Source organism: Leptonotus elevatus, chromosome 18 (assembly GCF_054856555.1).
Source record: "Leptonotus elevatus isolate MCC_2025b chromosome 18, RoL_Lele_1.0, whole genome shotgun sequence".
NCBI classification, from domain to species: domain Eukaryota; kingdom Metazoa; phylum Chordata; class Actinopteri; order Syngnathiformes; family Syngnathidae; genus Leptonotus; species Leptonotus elevatus.
Window position 1 is genome coordinate 12,291,211 of NC_141256.1, and position 24,339 is coordinate 12,315,549.

Consider the following 24,339-nt stretch of genomic DNA (forward strand, 5'->3'; position numbering starts at 1 on the left):
CTTGTATGTAGTTCAACTCAATTTTTTTGTATATATTTTTATTTTTTTCATTAGAGCTGTCAAAATGAATGTCATTTTTCCAAAATTAGATTTTATTTCCGTATTGTATAATCTGGCTTTAGGAACATCACTATATTCATTTAATTTTGAATGCAATATAAAAATTGGTACGCCTGATATTTAATTAAAGATACAAAACAATGTCTGTTTTTATTTTGTTTGAATTTCATAATACGTCAACACCTTTAAGTACAATAATTTTTTTTAGGATGCTTGCATCAACTGTATTTAAATTGCATTAAAATGTAGCATTTAGGATTTTTTTTTAGCATGAACTCTTGATAAAAAAAAAAATTGAAATTCGTTTTTAGAATCAACATTTAAAAAAATATTTTAAAAAAGTCTAAATAAAAATCAACACCTCAAATAATTCCTACTCATAGTTGAGACTATTCCCTCTGGATAAATTTAATCTGCACATTTCTTATTATGAATGACAGTCAAACTGCATTTCACCTTTTGGCCATCAGATGTCAGCAAATTACGTTATTCTCCAGCGGTAGCGATAAATGGAAGGGTCGTCAAAATTGCACAAATTGCTATAGTGTGTCCACTTAGGGGCGCTGTCTACCCTTTAATCCAGTCTCCGCACTCATCCTTAAGGCCATGACAGTCGTTAAAGAGCATGCCCAGTAAAGTATAACCTGCCGCCCTGGGGAGATGAGATCCATTTAAGGCTTGTGGATCAGAGAGGATCAAGTGGTCCTCTTCCTGTCTCAGACTCATCACTGACAAGTTGGACCGTGACATTTGCATCCGTATTTTTGTAGTATTAGTTTCTATAATGGGTTCACATGCCAAATGCAGCAACCACGTGTCCTTGACGTGGGTCCCAATCACTCCTTGTAATGACTTTGGAAGCCATATAAGTGACAAAGCACTAAAGCTCAATTTCAATGTCATCCGCACCTCTCGACACTCCCCCCTGCTTGACCCCTTGACCGGTGACACCTATCGCTTGATTGCTTATCGGTCCATCATGTCGACGGCGTGCATTTTAAAAAGACAGACGCTATCCTCATTTGCCGGCTAACTTAATGGAATTAAAACCCTCCACACCCCGCCTCTCCTGTCAGAGTTTTAGCCACGGTCAGCAAGCGTTCCTCTCGCAGGCTTGTTCAAATAGCCCGTCTTCGATTGCATCCATCTCTGAGCTGACTGATGCTGACACGTTTTTCGAAGATTTGCCTCTCTCTTCGATTTACTGGAACACGGACGTTTAAAGGAGACATTATGCTTTAAAAAAAAAAAAAATTCAATACAATGCAGTTTATTGGGTTTATTATTTACACTTGGAAGAGAGTAAATTTTAATCAAAGTACTTTGTGTGTACCAGGGAATGTTTTTGGTCTCTCTTTGGATAGTAGCAAACAGTCGGAGTGGCATAGCTCAAGTGGTAGAGTGGTCGTCTTAAGTTGAAGGTCGCCAGTTTGTACTGTATAAAACATTTTTTTTTTTAAATAAACTAATAAAATGTACTCACAAAATTTCCCTCTAAAATTGAAATAGAATTTCTGAGTCAAAAAAACAAACAAACTAGGTTTTAGTTATGGGATAGGCCAATTCTCTCGTACACAGTACAAATACTTTGAGTAACATTATAATAATAATATTTTACTCTCTTCCAAGTGTAAATTTTACTCTTAGAATTTCTAAGTGAAAAACTTTACTAGGTTTTTTGAAGTGATTATGACTTCTTTCTTTTTCTTTTTTTTTACATTAATAGCATGACTATTCAATTATTCTAACCCCCCAACAGCATATAATGCACCGTCATGACTATTCCAGTACGTTTTTCCAGTACATCCTTGAGCCAACACTTTGCAGCTGGCTTTTTTTTTTAAGCGCTCACTGTGATCCATCAAGAGATGGGATGGATCCTGAAAGTGCCATTCGTCAAAAAGTCATCAAACATATGGTCCCCCCCTCCTTTTCTCCAATGGGAGGGTGATGTAGTGCTTCGGATGCCGCAACACTTTACGACAGCTTTTCCTTTCTTTTTCTTTTTTCCTCACCAAAAGTGTCCAATTTTTGCTCTTCTATTGACTCTCATTGAAAAATCGTGTCCGTGTATCTTAAATCCGTTCAAACTTAGAAGCTCAACTTTCCTCACTCAACTTCTGATAAGCAATTTACAGTATTTTTTTTGCATATGCTGGCATAAAACTAATACAAACATCAATTTCAGAAACGGCAACACATCGCTCGCCTTGTAACTAGCGTCGATTTCTTTGTTTTCATTTTTGCGTGCGCCCTAAATGAAGACGGCGTCACATAAATCCTCTTCAGTTGGTGTGTTTTTCCATCACTCGCATCATTTCGCGCTGATGTGCGGGAACCTAAATGAGAATTATTGTCTCCCAGAGAGCATGCAGAAAGCTGTTAGTTCCGTTTGCTGGCAACAATTGATGCCCCGTGTGTTATTAGACGAGGCATTTGGCTCACGCCAAAGTGCTTTCTTGCTTTACATGTTCGCATAAATACGCTCAGATGACACCATTAGCGTTCAGTTATGTAAACATTCCTTCCATTATGGACAGAACTACTTTGGGATTTGGACCTGGACTTTTTGAATTGGAAAGACTGCATAAGAGTGGTCCAAATAAACACAGCATTCTGATAATATTGCATTTGTGGAATGAAGCGGCATCATCTCCCCTTTTGTATCCATCTCAGGGGGCGGCCATTTTGTCACTTGGTTTATTTTTTTTATTTTTTTATTTTTTATTTTTTATTTTCTTTTTTTCCTCTTTTTTAAAGAGCTCAGTATTGTTCATTCGGAAATGTCATCATCATTGCTCTTTTTTTTTTTTTTTTTTTTTTTTTTTGAAAATGACATCACGGTTGCTCAGGGCTCAGGTGACGACCAATCACGGGTCACCTGTTTTCTGAAGCAGAATCGTGATTGGTTGATGAACAACTGATGTCATTTTCAGTCGCCAGCAAGTGACAAAATGGCCGCCACCTGAGACGGGTGGATTTGGTTCCGCATACAGAATATTAGTGGGGGCTGCATCACAAGGTCATCTCATTGGCTAATCAAAGTCATCATTCGAGGGGGTATGACCAGAAATGTGGTGGCCAATTAGTCGCTGAATAATGTCTTTGGCTCTTGGTTTCACAGCGGCCATTTAAAAAAAAAAGCTAATCAACGCTCTGTCTAACTCATACTTGGCAATGTGGGGCCTCTTATGGGTGAAGCGACCTTGAGGGAGAAAGGAGAGTGTTGGCGGTGCCTTTACTTTGCTACAGTTAATAGCTTTAATCACTTTCACATTGTGATTTTTAGTGTGTTGTCATAGCGCCAATGTTAGCACAGCCAGGTGCTAACTTTTTCAAGAGAATCTAAGGAAATCCTTTTAAAAGTTTGCTTTTCTTTACAGAGCTTCTCATATGCAGGGCAAGCGGCCGTAACGCCAACATCGTCCATTAAGTTAATGATTGATGAATCCCATCAAGCCTGTATTGATTGTTGAAATTTCCTTGGATTAGGCGCAGTGAAGACAAATGGCCACTAGGATGAAACTGCAGAGTGGAGCAAGATGAAAACCATGACGCGGAAACCCATAACATAGATTGTGCTGCGCGGAAGACATTTATGAATTCAATAAAGCCATAGATTGTCATTGGTTTTTAATTACGGCCATTTATTGATGTCCCCAAAGGCTGAGTGGACACAATTGCATGCTTGATGACGTCATACACACTGAGCTAAAAAAAAAAGGAAAAAAAGAAAAGAAAAAGCACATTCTGCTGTTTCTAGGCGCAGCAATGATGGATTTTAGAGATGTAGTCAAGTACTTTAGTATATTATTCTGATGTTGTTGTTTTTTTCAAATGTTTTAAACTGGACAGGCATTTTTTTTAAATAAACTTTTCAACATTTGTAGCTGCTATACAAGCATAAAATTAAGTTGGACAATAAAAGTATATGAATCCAAAATGCAAGAAAGCTACTCACCCTTCTGAATTTAATTTCATGTTTTCCCTGTGTTTCTTGTTTCATGTCTACTGTTGCTCGTTAGGTTTCCACCTGCTCTGGTAAGCTCCGCCCCTTGTTCTATTCTATTCTATTCTATTCTATTCTATTCTATTCTATTCTATACTATTCTATTCTGTTCTGTTCTGTTCTGTTCTATTACTTATATTTAAGAAAATGGATGGATGGATATTTATTTAATACATTAAAGTGTTAGTCTGTTCTACACTTCTCACCAGTAGGTGGCAGAAATGCACCATTATGTTGTTTGCCAACCGTCAAAATTTCACAAGAAGAAGAAGAAGACAAAGGGCAGCTTTTTTTTGTGATTTATTGTTTGTTTATTTTTTATTTTTATATTATATTATATTATTATATTATATTATTATATTATATTTATTTTTCTATTTGCCTTGTTTATGTTTTCAAAATAAATACTTTTTGTGACTTCTGCACCCTGTTTTCCTGCACTTTGGTCTTCCACACTCCACAGCGCCAACCATGAACCCTGACCATATCATAGGCTCAAAGTCGGTATTTATTTATTTATTTGAATGATAATGTGAACAATAAACAAAGAAGCTCCAATGCCACTCCTAGTTGAGGTTAACTGTCAAACATACAAACATAGAAATACACATTTGCATTATTTCCGGCTTAGAAGAATTCGAGACGATCAGAGATTGCCACGCAGACGAGCAAGTTTATCCCGCGACCGAACCACTACGGCTCGTCCATCCTCCCTTCTTCGGGACTCATTAGCAGGATTCAACGCCTGCCCCCGCCTGCTCTCTTTTACTGCCTCCATTAAATTCCCGCTCTCGCCGTTGTGGCTCTCCGTGGATAGCGAGCGTTCCATCATGGCGGCTAAGAGCCGCCGCAGCAGCAGCAGGATCAGCTATGAACTGGACGTTTTTCAGCCCAGCAACTTTTTCATGGTCACTTGGGGCCTGTCCAGCATCGCTCAGCTCGTCCGTCAAACACAAAAAGCCATTACACAAATGCACATCCAGTCGTGTGGGTTGGTCGATTAACAGAAGGAGAGAGACACTGTTGAACCATTTTTCGCCCCAAATGTATCTAATAAAATGTCATGTGTACTGTACATCGCAGATTGCTGTTAATTTGTCTGGTGTCGAGTGAAACAGGAGGCCACACACACACACAAGAGGCTGTATTATGTGGTTCTGCTGGTTTGCTTGACTGATGACTCTAATGTAGAATGGCACTGAGGCTAATTGAAATGCGGCAGGATTCCCGTGCCGTTAATGGGATAAGCCGCTCCTCTGAGTCCAAGGCAAGGTGAAGATACATTTTCCTCCTGACGACTTGGTCTCCTCGACTGTGGACTATTCTAAATATATGACTTTTATTTAACGCTCACAGCCAGCAGTGATGTGATCTATGTCACCGTTTTCAGACCAATCTATGTTCTTCATACTCCATTTCCCACATGTACTCCACCCGCAGGATATAAATCTGGAAAGGTTTGGATTTGAATGCAGCACTTGCCACTTTTGTGAGTTCACCTGTTGCTAGGCAGAATTGGTTTCACCGTGAAGCAGTTTTGCCAATCAGTGACCTCAATGACGAATAATGATTTTGTGGTGTAATTTTATTTAATAAAAAATTCGCAATATAACAAATGAACAATTGTTTTCTTTCTTTCTTTTTTTTTTTGAAGGATCAACAGTTTTAATGTCTTGAATTCACATGAATTCACATAGCAGCAAAATGTATTTCCTTCTCGAGAAGCAATTGAGCTATATATTGATAATTAAAAAAAAAAGATCTGTTGTAATGTAATTTTGAGAACATATTTTGCGCAGAAAGTCAAAACTCAGGACTCTGTTGTAAAAACAAACAAATATTATGTATTATCTAAAAAAAACCCACTTAATTCCTGTGTTAATCACGCTAGCTGTGTCACTCTTAGGTTAGCTTAGCAATTAGCATTAGCCACTTGAAGTTTGTTGCTAGCTAGCTGGTGCGCCATAAGTAGCACAGAGCTTCCCTTCGACCTTCGTGAACCCAGCGAAGTTTTTTTGGGACAATGGCGGCAGATTTGCTATTCAATGTGTTTTTGATAAAGATAAAGATAAATATTGAAAAGCCAGATGTCATCATGATCGAGAGTTAGATTCACAAAGAGATTAAAATAGATTTGGGCAGGACTCCACATCTGTCATAAGATAATTCCCAAGGCGAGACAGATGTTTTCGCTTGGAAAAAAATGTTCTTACTGCGCATTGTTGATGAGTCATGGACGTCTATAAATATGTCTCCCTTAAAACAACACTAACAGAAATATCTGTCAAACTTCAGCCTGAGAAACATCAAGCGCCTGCAAATCAGTCCAGCAGCAAATACAGTGTTGACACTGATCCCAAACGAAGAAAAGGCTTAAATAAAAGTTATTGATTTTTTTTTTTTTGCGTGTGGCGCGTTTGTGAAATGGAGCACAGCTTAGCTGACAGAAACTCAATTGTTCCGTCGCACCTTTCATCCCGCTGCTTTCGTTTTCCACCATCTCACGCGGATGCGGATCAAAACAAGGAGTTTACAGAAGTATGGCCGCGTCACTTGCGCCTTAATGTAATAAAGCCCGCTGTTTCGGGGTCAACAAAATAAAGCCCCTGGAGGCGTGAAGTTGTACTGTAGGATAGAAATGCGGGTCGTTAAAAGCAATGCTGACATTTGTGCTGACACAGCGACTTTGACCTTTACGGGTAATTTACATTTATTCTCAACCATCGCACCAAATTTAATGATGCTTATATGTCCCAGATAGACCAGAAAGACCCACATAATTTTATGTGTTTAACATTAATATTTTTAGTATGAATATTTATTTATTTATCCAACCAGAGGGGTACAGCCTGGACTGGTCTCCAGCTAATTGCAGTGCACATATAGACAAACAACCATCACATCCACACATAGCTAGCAATATGCTTTTGGCAGTATGTAAAATTCACTTATAACTGCGTTTAAAAATCTATACATTTGTATTTTTTAGGAGATAAAAAAAATAAATCCATCTTGTAATGAAATATGAAAACTTCCTCTGAGATAATTAACGGTAAAATGAATGTTCCCTTATGTATGTATTTCTCACTTATATCTTTTTTTCTTAACGGCTTCACATTATTTTACATTAATGTTGACTAATGTAGAGAATAACTCAAATGGGACGAGCAATGTCCAACGGTTAATTTAACGATTCAGTTTATTATAATTTGACATCTCTTTAATGGAAAAGGGAGTAAAGCAATCACATTATTGTCAATGTTTCATTTTATTTATATAGTTATTAATTATTTTCATGGGACAACACTGAAGAAATAACACGGTGGTCAGTGTACAGCTTACATAACAGCATAAATTCACTTTCTCCTCAAAATACCTCTGGCAACAAAAGTGAGTACACCCTAAGGTGAAACAGTCCAAGTTGGGCCCAATTTTCATTTTCTTCTCAAATTGTGAGTGTTTTTTTCTAAAGTATTAAGTTAAAAAAAAATACATGTGCAACTAAGTATAGTAGTTTTTTAAAGTTTTTTTTTTAGCACAATCTCTTGGTTTTATTTTCCTTTGTTTTGCTCGTGCACTGTATGTACATGCTCTTCTATAAAGTCTAACATTTGAGCCACCATTTGCAGGGCAACATATGTTCGATAAGTGTATGATGTCATTTATTTAAGTGAGTTTGCACATTTGGCTGCTCCAGTGTAATTGGCGAAGAACGTAACACTATCACTATCACTATCACGACATGCTGTTGCTGCATGATCATCTTTGTCTACTCGCATGGATTTCACGCGGCGTCGCTGTGACCTCCATGCCCGCAAGCATCCACTCACGATGACACATTTGTTTTTGTTTTTTTGTTCAGGGTAAAGTAAGAATCAATTCTGGCTGAATTCCAAGCATTTACATGAGCTTTTTCTTAATTTTTTTGTGTGTCTCAACGTGTGGTCTGTGGAATGCAATTTTACAAAATAATCAATTCATATTTTGAAGTGATGTCATTATTTTCAAGTATTTTTTTCCCACCACAAACCGCACTATTCGCTCATTATGATGACAAGAGAGTTTATAAATGTATGAATAACGCTTTTTACGTTTCTGCTATCGCATTATCATTCCACTGTTAAAGTGGTAGGCTATCATTTTGGGAGAATATTCCGAATGCTAGGCTGATGGGAAGAAAGTAACACAAATTTGGTCAAATAGAGAACCCAGCACTGGGTCCAAAAGGATCTGAGCCAATGCTGGGTTATTTACAGTATACCCAGAGCATTGGGTTACGTTTTATTTATTTTTGTACTGATGAGTACTGATGAAAGTAGTAAAAAAAAAATATTCGCCACAGTTTTTACACTCTAAAAGCAGTTGGGTCAAGAAAAAAACAAATAGAGTAGAAATCGAACCTGACCAAATTTTTGGGGGGTTATGTTTGGTCAAATAACCCACAAAACAATCCTTACCAACTACATCAACAACCCAATTTCGGTAGTTGATTTGTACCCCCCCCAATCTTGTGTAAAAGTAACTCAATCGGCTCAAAACCCACAAGTATACCCAGCTAAATTGTTAGCAACATGCTAACAAATGAGTAGTGAGCATGTTGGATAATAACTCAGGATCACATCCGATAATCTGACTTTATCAGCAAAAAGGGGGCGGGGGATATGTTTAAGGAACATAATCTGCTTTGTTCAATTAAAAACAACAACAAAATGAACTCATTTATTAATGTAAGTAAGATTGGTAGAACAGCAGTTTATCCAAGCAGAATATAACCTGAAGGGAAAGCTAATCAATAACTCTGTCAGGTAGCATCACTTTCACTTCATTTGAAGTTGACCTCATCTCAAAAGAAAGTAACCACCGTGAATGAATTTAAATCCAGTTATTGCAAGGAGTCTGTTGTTCAACATAAGGTACGGCCCATGCATGCCCCCCCACCCATTAAAAACAGATGTCCAAAAATAAATATCAATTTGCAGTAAATGCATTTGAATGTTCTTCCATGCAATAATGTATTAACTCATTCACTGCCGTTGACGGCTATAGACGTCAAAAATTAATTTGAACTATTTCTATTAGTTTAAAATTTTTTTTCCACTTTTGTTAACAAGAGTATGAAAACCTAGAATTTTTTTATTGTACATTTAGAACCGATATAAAATTTGCGATTAATTGTGAGTTAACTAGTAAAGTCATGTGATTAATTACAATTTAAAAAAATTAATCGCCTGACGCCCTTAATTTTTAATAATCTTTTTTTCCTTTTTTTAAATCGCATCAGGCGATTAAAATTTTCAATTGTAATTAATCACATGACTTCAGTAATTAACTCACAATTAATCACACATTTTATATCTGTTCTAAATGTACAACAAACATTTGTTTTTAGGTTTTCATACTCTTATTAACAAAAGTGGAAAAAGTGTAAAATTTATAGAAATAGTTCAAATGAATTTTTGACGTCTATAGCCGTCAATGGCAGTGAATGAGTTAATGACCCATGATTAAGACAGTGTTGTCCTTTCTAGACTTTTGGCGCGCTCCAAACTCTGAAGTCGGGACGAGTGGACAAATCAATAAGAGATCACTCAGAAAGAAGAAAAAAAAACACGAACATTAGGAGCCTGCCGCATGCATCATTGCAGTTTTCTCAAGCAGAAAATGGGCTTTCAGGCCTTGGAGCAAGGTTCAGGTGATTCCCTAGTGGGTGGGAGGGTTTGTATGTTTTAGTGCAGCTGCTTTTGCTCCCCAGTAGAAAAAAAAGAAAAAGAAACAGTTGCTGGGAATATGTTGATACACTGGCTTATGTTTTATTTTGTTCTGTGACCAAGCTTGAACTCATAATACTCATATTTGAAATCAGTGTAACCAATAGAAATAATTTGAAATGCCATTATTCTATTCAAGAAAAAAACAAAACACCACCATTTTTCTGGTCACATGAAGACAAAAAAACAGTTTTGTAATATGTAAATATAAAAACTAGGAGTGTCATGTGATACAATTTTTTTTTATTGTTATTCATGTTCTAAATGTACAATAAAATGTACAATAATTTTTTTCCAAAGTTGTCATACTCTTGTTAACATAAAAGGGGAATAAATGCATAGAAATATGGCTGCATCTTTTACAGTAATTTCATAATAATTCATAAAATTGAGTTAAAATTAAAAAGATCTACTGTACTGTAAAAAACGAGTGTGATATTGATTTGTGTTGAGGTAATTTTTTTTGCCACTAGACGGCATAATTGCATTTGTAAGACATTGGTGACAGCTTAGTGCATTGTTCTTTTCATATTAAGACTATCTAATCTTTTACATGAAGTGAAATTCTGCAGATTTTTAAAATGGGAAAATACAACATGACCCCAGTCGCCACAAAATGTATTATAAAATTCATTATTGCAAAATTTTGACGTGGACGAGTCTGCTGCGTTGCCACTGGAATTCTTCCAGTACAGGCTTTCCAAGTAAGGGGCGGTCATTAATCACACGCTAAAAAAAATTGTGCCGTTAAAATAACTTACAATTAACTCACAATTAACTCACAATTTAACTCACAATTTTGACACCCCTAATAAAAACATAACAAAAAAAATAATGTAAAGAAATGAAACTGGCTTATGAAGCGTAAATAAGCCGAAAGTGACAAATTAGGGGCGTGGCCTGATAACACTTCAGTTTTCACGATCATCAGCATTGTACATGTCAATATCCTGTAAGCTGGACGCGTCCGTGTCATCCCCGACGCTGCTTACACTTTTCCTAAGAGTGATGCTGCCGAGAAACGGATACACCTTCTCGGTGAACAAGTCCCTTATGTTGTAATAAGGAAGTTCAGGGTCCTGTCTCACGGGTTTGGGAATACCTTGGTTCTCAATGGCTTGGTTTCTCTGGTAGTACTTGGAGAACTTATTAAAAATAATAGTAACGGGCAGCGCCACCACTAAAAGTCCGCAGATGATACACAAGGTGGCGACGATCTTCCCGGCCAGCGTGACGGGGCACGTGTCCCCGAAGCCCACCGTCGTCATGGTGATCGTGGCCCACCACCAACCGGACGGGATGGTGCCCAAGTCCGTGTCTTCTACCTCCTTCTCCGCAAAGTAGATAAGGGCGGAGAAGATGGAGATCCCGACGGAGAGGAAGAGAAGCAGGAGCCCCACCTCGTTGTAGCTGTGACGCACGGTGGCGCCCAACGCTCGCAGCCCGATGGAGTGCCGAGCCAGTTTGAGGATTCGGAGAACCCTCATGAGGCGGAGAACCTGCACCACTTTCCCCATGTTCTCGATGTCCGCGTTCTCCTCGGCGCCCTCCTCGTCGGACTTTTCCAGAGCCAGGGTGGCGTAGAAGGGCAGGATGGAGGCGATGTCGATAATGTTCAATGGATTCCAGAGGAACTTCCTGCAGGAGGGCGCCACGATCAGCCGGACGATGAACTCGGCCGAGAAGCACACGATGCAGATGACCTCCAGGATGGCGAGGACGGGGTCCTCGATGGGCTTGTCGTTATCGTCCAGGCGCTGAAATTCAGGCATGCTGTGGACGCACATGGCGATGATGGACGTCAACACCACGCTGAGGGACGCCAAGGCGATGACCTTGGACGCTCGCGAGTGACCCGGATCCTCCAGCCTGAGCCACACGTAACTCCGCAACTCGGCGCACCACGCGCCCTCGAACTTCGCCAAGTCCAGATCCAGCGCCGACAACTCGGCCATTGACGAGTCGATGCTGGGCTGCTCGCCATCCTCGCTCCTGGCGTCCCAGTCCCGGTGATGGATGTACTCCTTCCTCTCGTGGAACCAGTTGCTGCAGCAGTCGGCCAAGTGGAAGTCCTGCACGCCCCAGTACTCGATCTCCTGGCTGAAGGAAAACACGCACACGTCCTCTATCATGTGCAGGCGCCCCGTCTGGTAGAAGTTGAGCACGCAGAGGAACACCCGGGGATTCCGGTCGAAGTAGTACTCCTTGTCGGCGGCGCTGTAGTCGTCGCACAGCTCCAGGATGGCCGTCTCGCTCCGGCAGCGCAGCAGGCGGGCCAGACGCGTGTGCGGGAACTGCTGCAGCGTGTCCTCGGCCACCTCGAAGCGAAGTCCTCCGACGTTGAGGCGAAGCTGCTGCTCGTCGTAGCCGCGTTTGTGGAGGATTTGCCCATAGCCCATGGTCCTGAGGATTACAGAGGGAGCGTGGAATAGATTAGTTCTCCGAAAGGAGAGAAATCAATACTCCGCACGCACACACCGGGAAATAGTCGGAGGGGGAGAGAAGCGGCAGGAGGATTCGCGTTCCAAAGGCAACAAGTTGAACTGAAAACACACTTTCCATCCTCACCACATCACACTCATTACAAATTTGATTAACTTTTAATCGGAGGTGACAACACAAGCTCCATACCAGGATTCGGATGCTCACTTTCCATTCAATCGAACTTTGCGCCTGGCCTGCGGTCACATTCTTGTCCGGGTGGCAGACTCGGTGCTCTGAGAGGAGCGGCGGCAGCGGCGGCGGCGGCGGCGGCGGCTTCGTGAGGGGGAGAGACGGAAGCGGGACACGGCGCTTCTTCGCTGCCTTTTACAGCGTGCAGGGAGGGGCCGGGTGGGAGGGTTGTGGGAGAGAGGAAGAGACTTGCTGATGTGTGGGGATGATGTCACGGTCCATGTGACCTCATCTCCAGGGTTGACATAGAAAGTCGTAATTTCATGCTTTTATAGAGGACATATTATAGAAAATTGACTTTTTAATGGCTTGTATAAAAATAGTTATGTCTCTGGAGTTCTTGAGCATACATCAAAGTGGAGAATCAAGTTACTAAGTGACTGTTGTTCAGCTATCTGCCTATTAGGGATGGGTATTGATTCCCATGTCCTGAATTGATTCGATTCGATTCACTAAAGATTCGATTCGATTCCATTCACTAAAGATTCGATTCGATTCGTGATTCACTTTGTTTGAATATCTATTCAGTTAAGGATTTTACGCAGTATCAACTTTCATGTTACATATACATATATATATATTACATTTATATTATGTTTCATATTTTTACATATTAAATTGTTATTTTATTAAAATGAAATCAAATTAAATAAAATGAAAATGAAAACGTTTTTTGTAAATATAATACATACTAATACTTAATTCCTGTGTACAGTAAATAAATTAAAAAAACAAGACACAAAAAAAAACCCATTTAAGCCTTTACAATTTTTTTTTATTTTCACATGAATTAATGGGGGAAAATACATATTAAAAGGATCGAGTTAGGGTTTTATGAATCGATATCTGGCAAGAAAAAGGAAAAACAATTTATTCGATTATTCGACGATCTCCTCCCCGCAAAGCTGCACTGTTAGCACAGATTAGCATTAGCGTAATTGGCATATACTCGATTGTTCATCTAGGTCGGTTGTGAGTGACGGATATATGCCAATTTTTTTTACATTTAGATGTCACTAACAAACAATTGAGCCCAATAAATTCTGCCTAGCGACAAGTGACCAAGCAAACACAGTAGGACACATAGTAGGCTACATAGCCGCTGGAAATGAGATTCAAATCTAAAAATAAATAAAGAACATCATCAATTGTGAATGTTTGCAGAGCTCGAGGACATACATGCGCATTTTAATAGCGACGAGTGCAGCCCACAAATGTGACAAATTACTTCAGCCAAGGCTGCCGCCACGCAGCCCATATAGTGGAATCCTTGAGGGTCCTCCTGTGACCCCCATTAATATTCATATCATGTGACATGTCAAGCTGTTTAAGTGTCAATCAGGCCTTGATGGGGGACTTGATGTCTCTCAAATGTCCAACTTTTTGTGAGCGACCCAAGTAATCATTCTTACCTTTGTCCTCTCACCTTTAGGGTCAGTAGACCAGTTTTACGTCCAATCAGGGCCTTGGTGCCTTGTGGTCCATCAGCCTCTGATGTGATCCACCTGTGCTACTTCCTCTTTCTGTCTGAAAAGCTTGGGGTCCCACCCCAAGCATTCTTATAAGCTGCAGGAACAGGCACATTCAGGACCTCTGTTCTTCCTGTTTGTGCCATGGCTGTTGTCTTTGGACTCGGGTTTGTAGTGTTCTCATTTTCTTTAGTTCCGTGTTTGTCCTTTCACGTTTGAGAGTAATTCTGTCTTTTCCAGGTGGCTTTTTCTTCTTTCGTTACTTGGAAATGTAGAGGCCAGAAAGATGTATCCCCCAAGTAAGTCAATTTCATGACTTTTGTACCTCCCTTGCCGCTTCACTATGATGTCAGCTATTTTTATTATTATTTTTTAGATATTAACACGAAATGCCTGGGAAATATGCTGCGTGTGGATGTTCGTCTACTTCCAAAGCAATTTCTGGAGGTATCTGTCGTTGTTGGTAAGTTCTCCGTAAAGTCTTCAGACATGCTGTTTTAAAAAAATGTAAAGTGACTTTACTTTCCCCACAACCCCAATATAGGAACTTTAAAACCATAGGTTAGCATCAGTGGTTGTGCGGTGCTGCTAGCTAGCTAGCTCGCTATGGTGACACCCAAGTTTCTTGTAGCTATTTATTGTATTTGCTAGAGTCTTCACGCAGATATTGTAACAGCTCAACCATGTTAGGTCTAAACCTAACATGCCACATGAAGTAGCAGCCATTTTCTTTAACTCAGGTCTTAGCATTGGACACACCCACAGCATATGAGAACAAAATGCCCCCCTTCCCCCCCTATGAGGGTTGTTAACAATACTTTGGTGTCAAATTTTACATGTATTTTCAGTTCACAGAGACTATTTTAATTTCAGGTAATTCTGCTGTAAAGCTCACACAAAGTTTGGCAACACGATGCGGCTTCAGTATGACTCACAAGCAAGGAACAATTATGATTTACGCCTCCCTTCACAACTGTTTTGCTCAAAACACGGTATACGCAATGCAAATCTCCAGCCAACATGTTCATTGTTGGTTTTAACGGATTTTTACATTTGTCTTCTAGGGGAATGAGTTCACAACGGTGTTAAATCTCAGGCTCCATTCTAACTCTATGGCTCAAGATGTGTACCAAGTGGCTGAAACCTGCCACTACAGCTCGCAGGCCTGCAGGGAGATAGTCTGTGATCGCAATTATATGGAGGCAAGTCAAAAATTTGCCAGTTTCTTTTTTTTAAACAGCATTTTGTTTTCATTATATTTTTTTTAGTTGCATTATTTAAACCGTGGGCCACTAACTCTTGAACGAACACAGGAGAGCAGGCATAAGACCTACTGCAAGCTATGGCTGCCATCTAGTGGTGAAAGGTGATACTACAACTTAAAACAAAAACCATTGACGGCTATAGATGTAAAAAAAATTCATTAGAACAATTTCTATTAGTTTGTCATTTTTTTCCACTTTTGTTAAGAGTGAAAACCTAAAAAAAAATATTATATCAAATTTGTAATTAATCGTGAGTTAGCTATTGAAGTCATGCGATTAATTACAATTCAAACATTTAATTGTGTGACACCCCAAATTTTTTATTTTATTTTTTAAATTGGGGGCAACTTGAAATTAATCACAAATTTTATGTTCTAAATGTGCAATTTATTTTATTTTTTTAGATTTTCATACTCTTGTTAACAAAAGTGAAACTAATGGAAATAGTTCAAATTAATTGTTGCCGTCAATGGCAGTGAATGAGTTGATGTAAATTTACTTGCCCTCCCAAAAAACAATTTTAATAAATTAATTAGCAGGTGCTGAGCCCCAATGTAATAAGTAGAGAGAACGTATTTATAATCCCCATCTTTTTATATATATATATTGAGGACTGCCTATCTCTGAGGTTAGTGAATGCACCATGACTCTCGCAGAGAGGAGAGCTGTGTGTGTGTGTGGGGATCAAGGCTTGCACATTAGATGTCATCACAGAAGCAAAGATGGATGCCCGCTTATACAGTGACCTCATTTGCAGGTGTCCGTGAAAAGAACCATTCCAGAACACTACGCTCTGCCGCCACATGCTACGCCCATCAAGGTGAGACGAACCCATGGCCGCTGCATGACCCTCTTCCTGAATGGTCGTTTGAAAAAAAAAAAAACATCCTGACATTTCAATTTTATCAGAAAAAGCTGGTCGACTCTGGATTCAGAATCTCATCACTGGTGTTTTACACACCTGAGGAGAAAAGGATGACATTGCAGGAGGCCCACAAGGCCGGCTATGGGGTCGCCAACACCGCCACGAGGCTCGTCCTGCGTAGTAGCAAGTCTGCAGCAGAGATGTATATTCAACATGTGAGTTGGGGGGGGGGGGGGGGAACCTCAGCAAACAGGACAGTTGATAAAAAAATCTGTTTTTTGTTTGTCTAACTCTTTGTAATGCGACGCATGTTTTTGGCGTAAAGCCAATTGTTAAACACACACTTTGACATCTTCAGGTAGCGGGAGTGCCCATGACTGTTCTGCAAGCTTCCGCCATCTTTGAAAAGAATTGGTTCAGAAGCCAGGTTGATGTAACCGCTGCTTGTCCGCTACTAGAAGGTAATGAGATCCAATCAAAGTGACAAATTCGCGTGATGTTTTAGTCCTAACACCACTTAGCGCAGTTTATTTGGATCTGCTATGTATGAACTACCATATTAACTCATTCACTGCCATTGACTGCTATAGACGTCAAAAATTCATTTGAACTATTTTTATTAGTTTAACTTTTTTTTCCCCAGTTTTGGTAACAAGAGTATGAAAACCTAGATTTTTGTTATTTTATTAGAACAGATATATAATCTGTGATTAATCGTGAGTTAATTAGTCAAGTCATGCGATTACAAATATGTATTGCCTGATGCCCCTAATTTTTTATATTGTCCTTAAAAAAAATATATATAAAAAAATTAGGGGCATCAGGCAATACAAATTTGTAATCGCATGACTTGACTAATTAACTCACAATTAATCAAAAATGTTATATCTGTTCTAAATGTACAAAAATAATTCTAGGTTTTCATACTCTTGTTAATAAAAAATGGAAAATATGTTAAACTAATAGAAATGGTTAAAATCTATTTGACATCTGTGAATGAGTTAAAAATTACTGTAAGGAGAGTCCTTGAAAAATGAGTCCATACAATTTTAGACTGGGACTTTGACGCTGCCGTTCTAGGAAGTGTTTTCTTCACGGAGAACATGATCAGCTGGTTCCTGCCCACACGCATCGACCCGCTCATTTCCTCCGGCCGGTTCAGACTTCTGGAGGTTCACGTGGGTGTGGACGGAAAGAGGTTGGACGCCGACGAGGTGTCGGCCCGCCGTTACAACATGACTATTGACAACATGTACATCGCGGTCCAAATTCCCATCGGAGCACCTGGCGGCGGCTTTATGGTCCGTTTACGCAAGGAAAACTCTTAGAATTGAAGTTTTATTTTGCTAACTGTGCTGTTAATTTTTCCAGAGTCTTGTCCGCGATAATCAGTATTTGGTCTGTTACGTGATTGAACCCATGCTTGAGTTGCTGTGGATTGAGGACGCCACCAGTGAGGACACGAGATATAAAGTGCTCTTGCCAATCGTGACGCCACCAGTTCCTCAACCTTTAAATGTCCAAGACGGTGAGTCTCTGGTGTTGGCGGGTAACGCGCATTGATTTAAAAAAACATTACCTCAATGCAAGCGAATGATGTTGCTTAGAATTATATCACTATACTCTCCGCAGCTGTATTTCTGTTGTAGTACCCAGACTGACCTGTTGGGAGCAGCATGCTTGTAAAGGGCATCAAAATGCTGGAAAATCCAACAGAGCAAGAGGCTAATTGTTAGCTTATCTGGTAGCCACACTGTAATATTACCTCATTCACTGTCATTGACGGCTAAAAACATTAGAACTATTTAACATTATTTTTCCTTTTGTTAACCAGAGTATGAAAAACATTTTTTTTATTGTAAATTTAGAACCGATGTAAAGTCATGAGATTAATTAAGATAAACATTTTAATCTCCCGACGCCCCAATTTTTTAATTTTCTTTTTTTCAATTCGCTCCCATTGACAGTAATGAAAATCTAAAAATAATTTTAACTAATTTCTATTAGTGTAAAATGTTTCCATTTTTGTTAACGAGTAGGAAAACCTCAAAAGAAAATATTATAAATTTAGAACAGATATCAAATTTGCGATTAATCTTGAGTTAACTAGTAGTCATACGATTAATTAAAATTAAAACATGTAATTGCCTGTCGCCCATAATAAAAAATGAATTAATGGCAGTGAATGAGTTAAGTGATTAGTTTTTTTAATACAGTAAAGAACATTACTTTTGTCTTCTGTTAAATATTTAAAAAAATATGTATACATGTTTAATAACTGCCAATGTGATGGTATGGAATTGTCATGACTTAAAGGGAAGTAAAGTCAAAAAATCTTTACAATATTTTCTATGCAGCCCCACACTCGTATAAATTAAGCGGCAAAATCCACCCAACAACTCACTCCTCTCCCAAACAGACACTGTTCCAGAAGAGAAGGTGTTCAAAATGGTGATCGGTTATTTTGCGTCTGACGTGTCTCTACTCAACATCACCTTCGCCAACGAGATCGTGTCCGTCCGCGGCTTCAACGAGCGAGGCTTTAACGTGCAGGAGCGCCGTTCTCAAAGCAGCGGCTTGAAGTTAATCTCGCTCCAAGTTCCTTTCGCAGACCGCGTCGTCCAACGGAAGGTCAGCCTGGCCGGAAAATACCTTGAAAGAACTTTATATATATATATATATATATATATATATTAAAAAAAAATGTAATTTCTCTGACCAGACAGAAGCAGGGGCTACGGTCTACTCGCTTCACCTGACTTTCGGCCTGGTTGTCTGGCCAAAGTTCATACCGTTTTGTCACACTGCTAATCTAGAAGCTAAATTGGCTGAAGAAGGTGAGTAAATGTTAATAAAGATCAAACCTAAGACGCACTATTTACTTTTAGTAGATCTTTGACTGGTTAAAAACATTGTAAATGCCTGTATATTTTTTCTTCTTTCAGTTACAAGTACAACCATAGTCCATCCGTTCGCTAACGGCGGCTGCGACGGCCAGAACTTCTACATCCTGGTGCAATACGGAACAGAAGGTCACAACTTCGAAACTCGTCTGGGGAAACGCTTTTTGAGCCAAAGCCTGTCTCAGGAGTACAGCTTCACCAGCAACAGAACACACTTCAGTGTCGTGGTGCCGTTTTCGTCCCCTGATGTCATCTATGAGGTATGTACTCAAATCGCGTGCAGAACTTCACACTTTGAACAGGAGGGAGTATTGGGACACGAAGTTGATACAAATTGGTTTTCCCTGCACAGGCAATCGAGGGGTCGGCTCTCCGGAGCAGACTTGACATAACGTTGCTAAATCGAGAAACGGACCAAAACATCAACGACTTCACTCTGACTTGTCTCTTTCAATCAACACTCACAGGTTTTGTTATGAACATTGAAACTTCATTCCATGTATTTCACATTCTTAAAAACAGTTGGGTAGAAAAAGGACTGAACAAACAGTTTGGGTTATTTTAAACAAAAAAATGGGTGAAATGAATAATGCACAAAAGTAGCTTTTTTTTTTTTAAAATGTATTTTGTTTTTATGAGTAATTTATTTGTCATATAAAATATTCAGAAAAATGGGAGGAAATATTACTCAAAAACATTGGGGGAGGGGGGGTGTTAAATGTGCAGCTTATGTTTTTTTTGGAATTATTAATACATTTTAACACCTGAGTTCCAAGCGACTTGTTGTAGACTTACTTTTCCCGCATACCTCCAACGTACCTTCTGGCTCAGTTAAGGTAAGGCATGTACCGTAATTAGTAACACACACCGTATTATTGGTGTAAGGAAAAATGAAAAAAAATAATTATATAACTGAGGGAAAATTACTCAGTAAAACGGTAATTTAGAAAATTACTCAAAACAAAGCTCTCCCAAAAATGTCAGAAAAACTGCAAGCCCCCCCCCCCCCCAAGTGAATGCAATATGCTTCCGTACAGAAATGTTTTGTTTAATAAAAAAAAAATATATATATGTATTTTTCTTTTTTTTTTCTTTTTTTTTTTTGGGGGGGGGGGGGGGGATCAAACTGTTTTCAGTGTACATTCTCGACCAACCCAAGGTCTTAACCGCTGACCTTCTTTCAGAGTGCTTACCCAACGGAACCATGACAGCCCTGGCAGTCAAACTGGAGTCGGTCCCCAGCCTGAACCCCAGGAAGCTGACGCTCCTTGACCCGACCTGCGGTCCGGCCTACAGCGACGACCGCGTCGCCTATTTCGTCTTCACTGGCAACACCTGTGGGACCACCAGGAAGGTGAAGATCCCGACTTATCTTACGACAGGAAAGACTTTAGTTGACTCGTTTCTGTTCTCCCTAAAGTTTGTCTCCAATTCGATGCTCTACGAGAACGAAATCGCCCTGCCGCATAGTCCTGACTTTCGTAAAACTAACGGCTCAAATTATGATGAAGAACCGGAATACGAGTAAGTAGCAAGATTTTTTTATTATTATTATTTTTTTATGTGATGAATAGCTTCATACAATGAGTGTTCTTTACTTAAACCCTCATCCACATAAAGATGACTTATGAGCACCTTCAATGTAACCTTGCATAGTGCCCGGCATGTTATAGCCTGCCAAAGAGACTATTAAAAAAATTACAACATGAAGTAATAAAAGTTGGATGTATTTCATTGCAGATATAAAAAGCTGAAGCTCACTTATTTGTAAGCAGTTATCAAGCACTTTTTTTTTTTCTTCCACTGAAGTTTAAGGGTTTCGTGTTACTATAACGTCAACACGAGTCGCTCCGTGGCCTTCCACACCAGACATCGCAGGAGTGCGCCGTATGCCAAAAACGGAAGAGGAGAGCTGCCAGTACTACTGAAGATTGCTGTGGGTATGTGGCCTTTTTGTATAAGCTTTTAATAGGAAGAAAAATGCTTGGCAATGTCAAAAATGAGATTATCCTTGAATAGTTTTTTTGGAGTAAGTGGTCAAACTTATGACGCACTTTGGCAAGCTAAAGCTACGGCCACATTTTTATATTGGCCTACCCTTGATGTTCCTACGGTCACTTTGAACTTGTCTATAAATGGTGACTACATGAGCAGAGCTCTGCCAAGGCCAAACAATCCTCAACATCTCTTATTTTCACGTCACTGCACCATTTGGCCCCAATGCAAGTAGAGTGTAACGTTGGTCATCGAAATCACTAATTGTGCTTGCTGTTGCTTGTCAATCTCTTGACTGTCACAATAGGTACTAGATTAAATAATAATAAAAAATATCACTAGGCTAATATGTTATAACATGTTTATAAATGTGTAATAGGCAATATAGCTTTAATGATTTTTTTTATTTTTTATATAAACATGTACGGGTATTTAGAGGCAATTTAACATTATCTCTGCGACAGATGATTCCTACAGTGTGTTTTATGGTGCCGCCGACTACCCAATCACAAAGTACCTGCAAGAGCCCCTGTATTTTGAGGTGGCGCTCGGATCAACCAATCCAAGAGTGTCACTGGAACTGGAGACCTGCTGGGCCACAGTCGACGAGGACAGACAATCCCTGCCCAGGTGGAATCTGATCATAAATGGGTAAGAAAATGGTAGTTTAGGGCAGCTGTATGATTACAATGGGCCAATGTGTTTAATTTTTTTTTTTTTTTTTTTTATTTTATTTTTTTTTTTGCGCTTTACAGCTGTGCAAACCCAGTAGACCCAAGCCAGGTGATCTTCCATCCTGTGTGGAAAAAAGACGGCGTGCCGTTTCCATCCCATGTAAAGCGCTTTGAGGTCCGTATGTTTGCCTTTGCCCGAGACCAGGACAACTTGATTAAGCAGGTATTGCATCCCACCGGAACGCATAATTCTACATATTCGAAGACCTTAACGGCGTTTTGTCATCGCAGCTCCATGTCCACTGCGATGTGGTGATCTGTGACTCCCAAAATCACCTGAATGAAGAGTGCAAGAAGAGGTGGTGTTACAGCCAGGGCAACGGGGTTAAAGGTGGGATAAGATTAGCTTTGTATTTCATGTTTTAATATAATTACTTAATGCCTTTTTTTTTTTTTCCTTCTCTGTTCTAGTTCACAAGAGAGCTGCTTCAAATGTGCAAGACCTCACAGAAGTGTCTTCTGGATGCATCAATCTCAATTGATATAAAAGTGACTTTTAAACATGATTGTTTTTGCGGTGTTGTGCTTGTTCAATTATCACACTTTTGGCAGACATGGTCACAGAAATAACTTTACTCTGATAAGTAAATAAATTGTGGTTGGAAAAACTACACATGATTGTTGAGACTATCTCCAAGCATCTTAATATTGCTGTGTCTCCATAACAACCTTCAAAGGGGGGGAATAAAAAATAATATTTAAAATAAAAAAAAAAGAAATCTACAGTCACCATCTGTTGTTTGGGCACAAGTGGATTTTATGGGAGATGACCAAAGAGGGGGCCAAAAAAAAATAATCATAAACTACATGGAGTGGAGGAGCCAAAAACGGTTGCATCTGAGTAAGCAACTTAAGAGATGCAAGGTCAGTTAAACAAGTTTTATGGGTACTATTGACTTTACATTTTAAGGATTTATGACTGCCAAGTCTCAAATTCCTTTACCGAAGGTATACATTCCAACCGTTAAAGAGATGCCAGATTAAAAATGGCAAAATAGAAATGTGCAAGTAAGGCTTCAAACAAAAGTGGACATTACAAACGGATGGAAATTAGTTAATGGCTACAGACCAGTGTAGTATTTACATGCGCTTTCCCGAACACAAAATTGAGGGGGCGGAGTTTCTGGCTCTTATAGTTCATACAGAGCGTTCAACACTTCACCTTTAAAACTAGTGATCCTCAATCCTGGCTTAGTATTTGCTCCTGAAATGAGTGCTAGTTTGTTTACATGTGAACAAAATTAGTTATCCCTCTGTTTTTGGAGGATAAACACTGGTCACAGAAATAACTTTAATTTGACAAAAGCAATAAAAATGAAAATCAATAAATATGTAACATTGCTCTTGAATTGTGGTTCAACAGAATTATTTAATAGTCATGAAACATGCTAGGACAAAAATGATCGGACTGAGTTTCATATTTTGTTGTGCAATTTTTTCAGGCAATCATTAATTTTTGTTACTTTTAAATAAATGAGACTTTGAACTTACTTGTTCATAATTTTCTTTCAACAACTTTGTCCTTTGCTCCCTCTGGTCTATTGTGTTTAGCATGGTACACCTGTATGCTAATTAGAGGACACCTTGGTTGAACATGGCAGCGCCTCTCAATTATTTCAAAACTAACTATTTAGCAAAATTTGACCAACTTACAAAGAATACTACTCCCTGCTTGCACTCAGAGCGCCACTGCCACCTACTGTAGCGGCTGTGCGATTATACTATTCTAGTATGGCAAAAAAAAAAAAAAGCTCCACAGCTGCCCCTCTGGACACATTCCCACTTTTGTCCATGCCTGTTTCATGAATTTCATGTTTAAAGGGATACTTGACTCATTGAACCCTTTTCAGCAATAAATTATTTTGTCCAGAATTAATTTGATAACTTAATTTTTCATGTACAATTAACACTTCTTTCCACTTGCTTTTGACTGATGACATCACCTGCACTGAGGAACTACTGTAGGTAATGTTAGAGTAGACAATATTAAGTATTGTACTCTTTGCGTGTTCAATTAACTGAATGGTGAGATCCTGGTGAAGAAGTCCCTTTGCAAAGGTATTATAATTATCAGAAGCTTCTGATGACAAAAGCTGACGACACTGAAGCCGTGTTCCATCAGATTGTGTGTCCGGCTCTCCGTCACATCATTATTTATTGAAAAGTAGGTGAATACGAAAAGTCTCCTCCCATCAGCCCACAGTACATTTGTTTACCACTCAGTGAATACAAGAGAATCTGTTCCCATGGGTATAAATCAGATTAGAGAAAAACAATAATAATCAGCCTGTGACTCCCCTCTTCCGACCGGCAGAGACCGGCCCCAGACAAAACTCCCTTAAAGATAGCAAATGTACAAACCCGTTGCCCTTCTTCTGAGAGTGAGACAGATAATACAATTCTATTCATTGAGCCATACTGCTATAACTAAATCCAAAACGGCTAAAATATAAATTGAAACTGAAAAACAATGTTAAAAACTTAACAGTAACAACCAATAACAGCTCACCTGTTTTCTGGGTTTGGTCAAACTGAGCCATGATTGGTAGTCACTAGTTTCCTGAGCACAGGTGATATCAGTGTACAGCAAGTGTTAAA

General features: G+C 39.3%; 2 protein-coding genes across 2 annotated transcripts; one reads left to right on the forward strand and one right to left on the reverse strand.

Annotated features, from left to right (window-relative positions):
• Positions 1-10,115: 10,115 nt before the first annotated feature.
• Positions 10,116-12,601, reverse strand: LOC147158655 (delayed-rectifier potassium channel regulatory subunit KCNS3-like). The gene is made up of 2 exons (XM_086061248.1): positions 12,469-12,601; positions 10,116-12,240 (listed from the first exon to the last, which is right to left on the reverse strand). The coding sequence occupies exon 2, from the start codon at positions 12,234-12,236 to the stop codon at positions 10,749-10,751; it is 1,488 nt and encodes a 495-aa protein (XP_085917374.1). The 5' UTR covers positions 12,237-12,240; positions 12,469-12,601; the 3' UTR covers positions 10,116-10,748.
• Positions 12,602-14,087: 1,486 nt separating this feature from the next.
• LOC147158656 (uncharacterized) lies at positions 14,088-22,223 on the forward strand. Its single transcript, XM_086061152.1, has 21 exons — positions 14,088-14,146; positions 14,220-14,278; positions 14,356-14,442; positions 14,853-14,971; positions 15,044-15,181; positions 16,002-16,064; positions 16,154-16,324; positions 16,468-16,570; positions 17,190-17,410; positions 17,481-17,637; positions 18,529-18,740; positions 18,832-18,950; positions 19,062-19,272; positions 19,365-19,479; positions 20,197-20,366; positions 20,433-20,536; positions 20,822-20,952; positions 21,472-21,658; positions 21,763-21,904; positions 21,973-22,072; positions 22,153-22,223. Exons 1-21 carry the CDS (start codon positions 14,124-14,126, stop codon positions 22,221-22,223), a joined length of 2,703 nt encoding a protein of 900 aa, XP_085917278.1. The 5' UTR covers positions 14,088-14,123.
• The last annotated feature ends 2,116 nt before the right edge of the window (positions 22,224-24,339 follow it).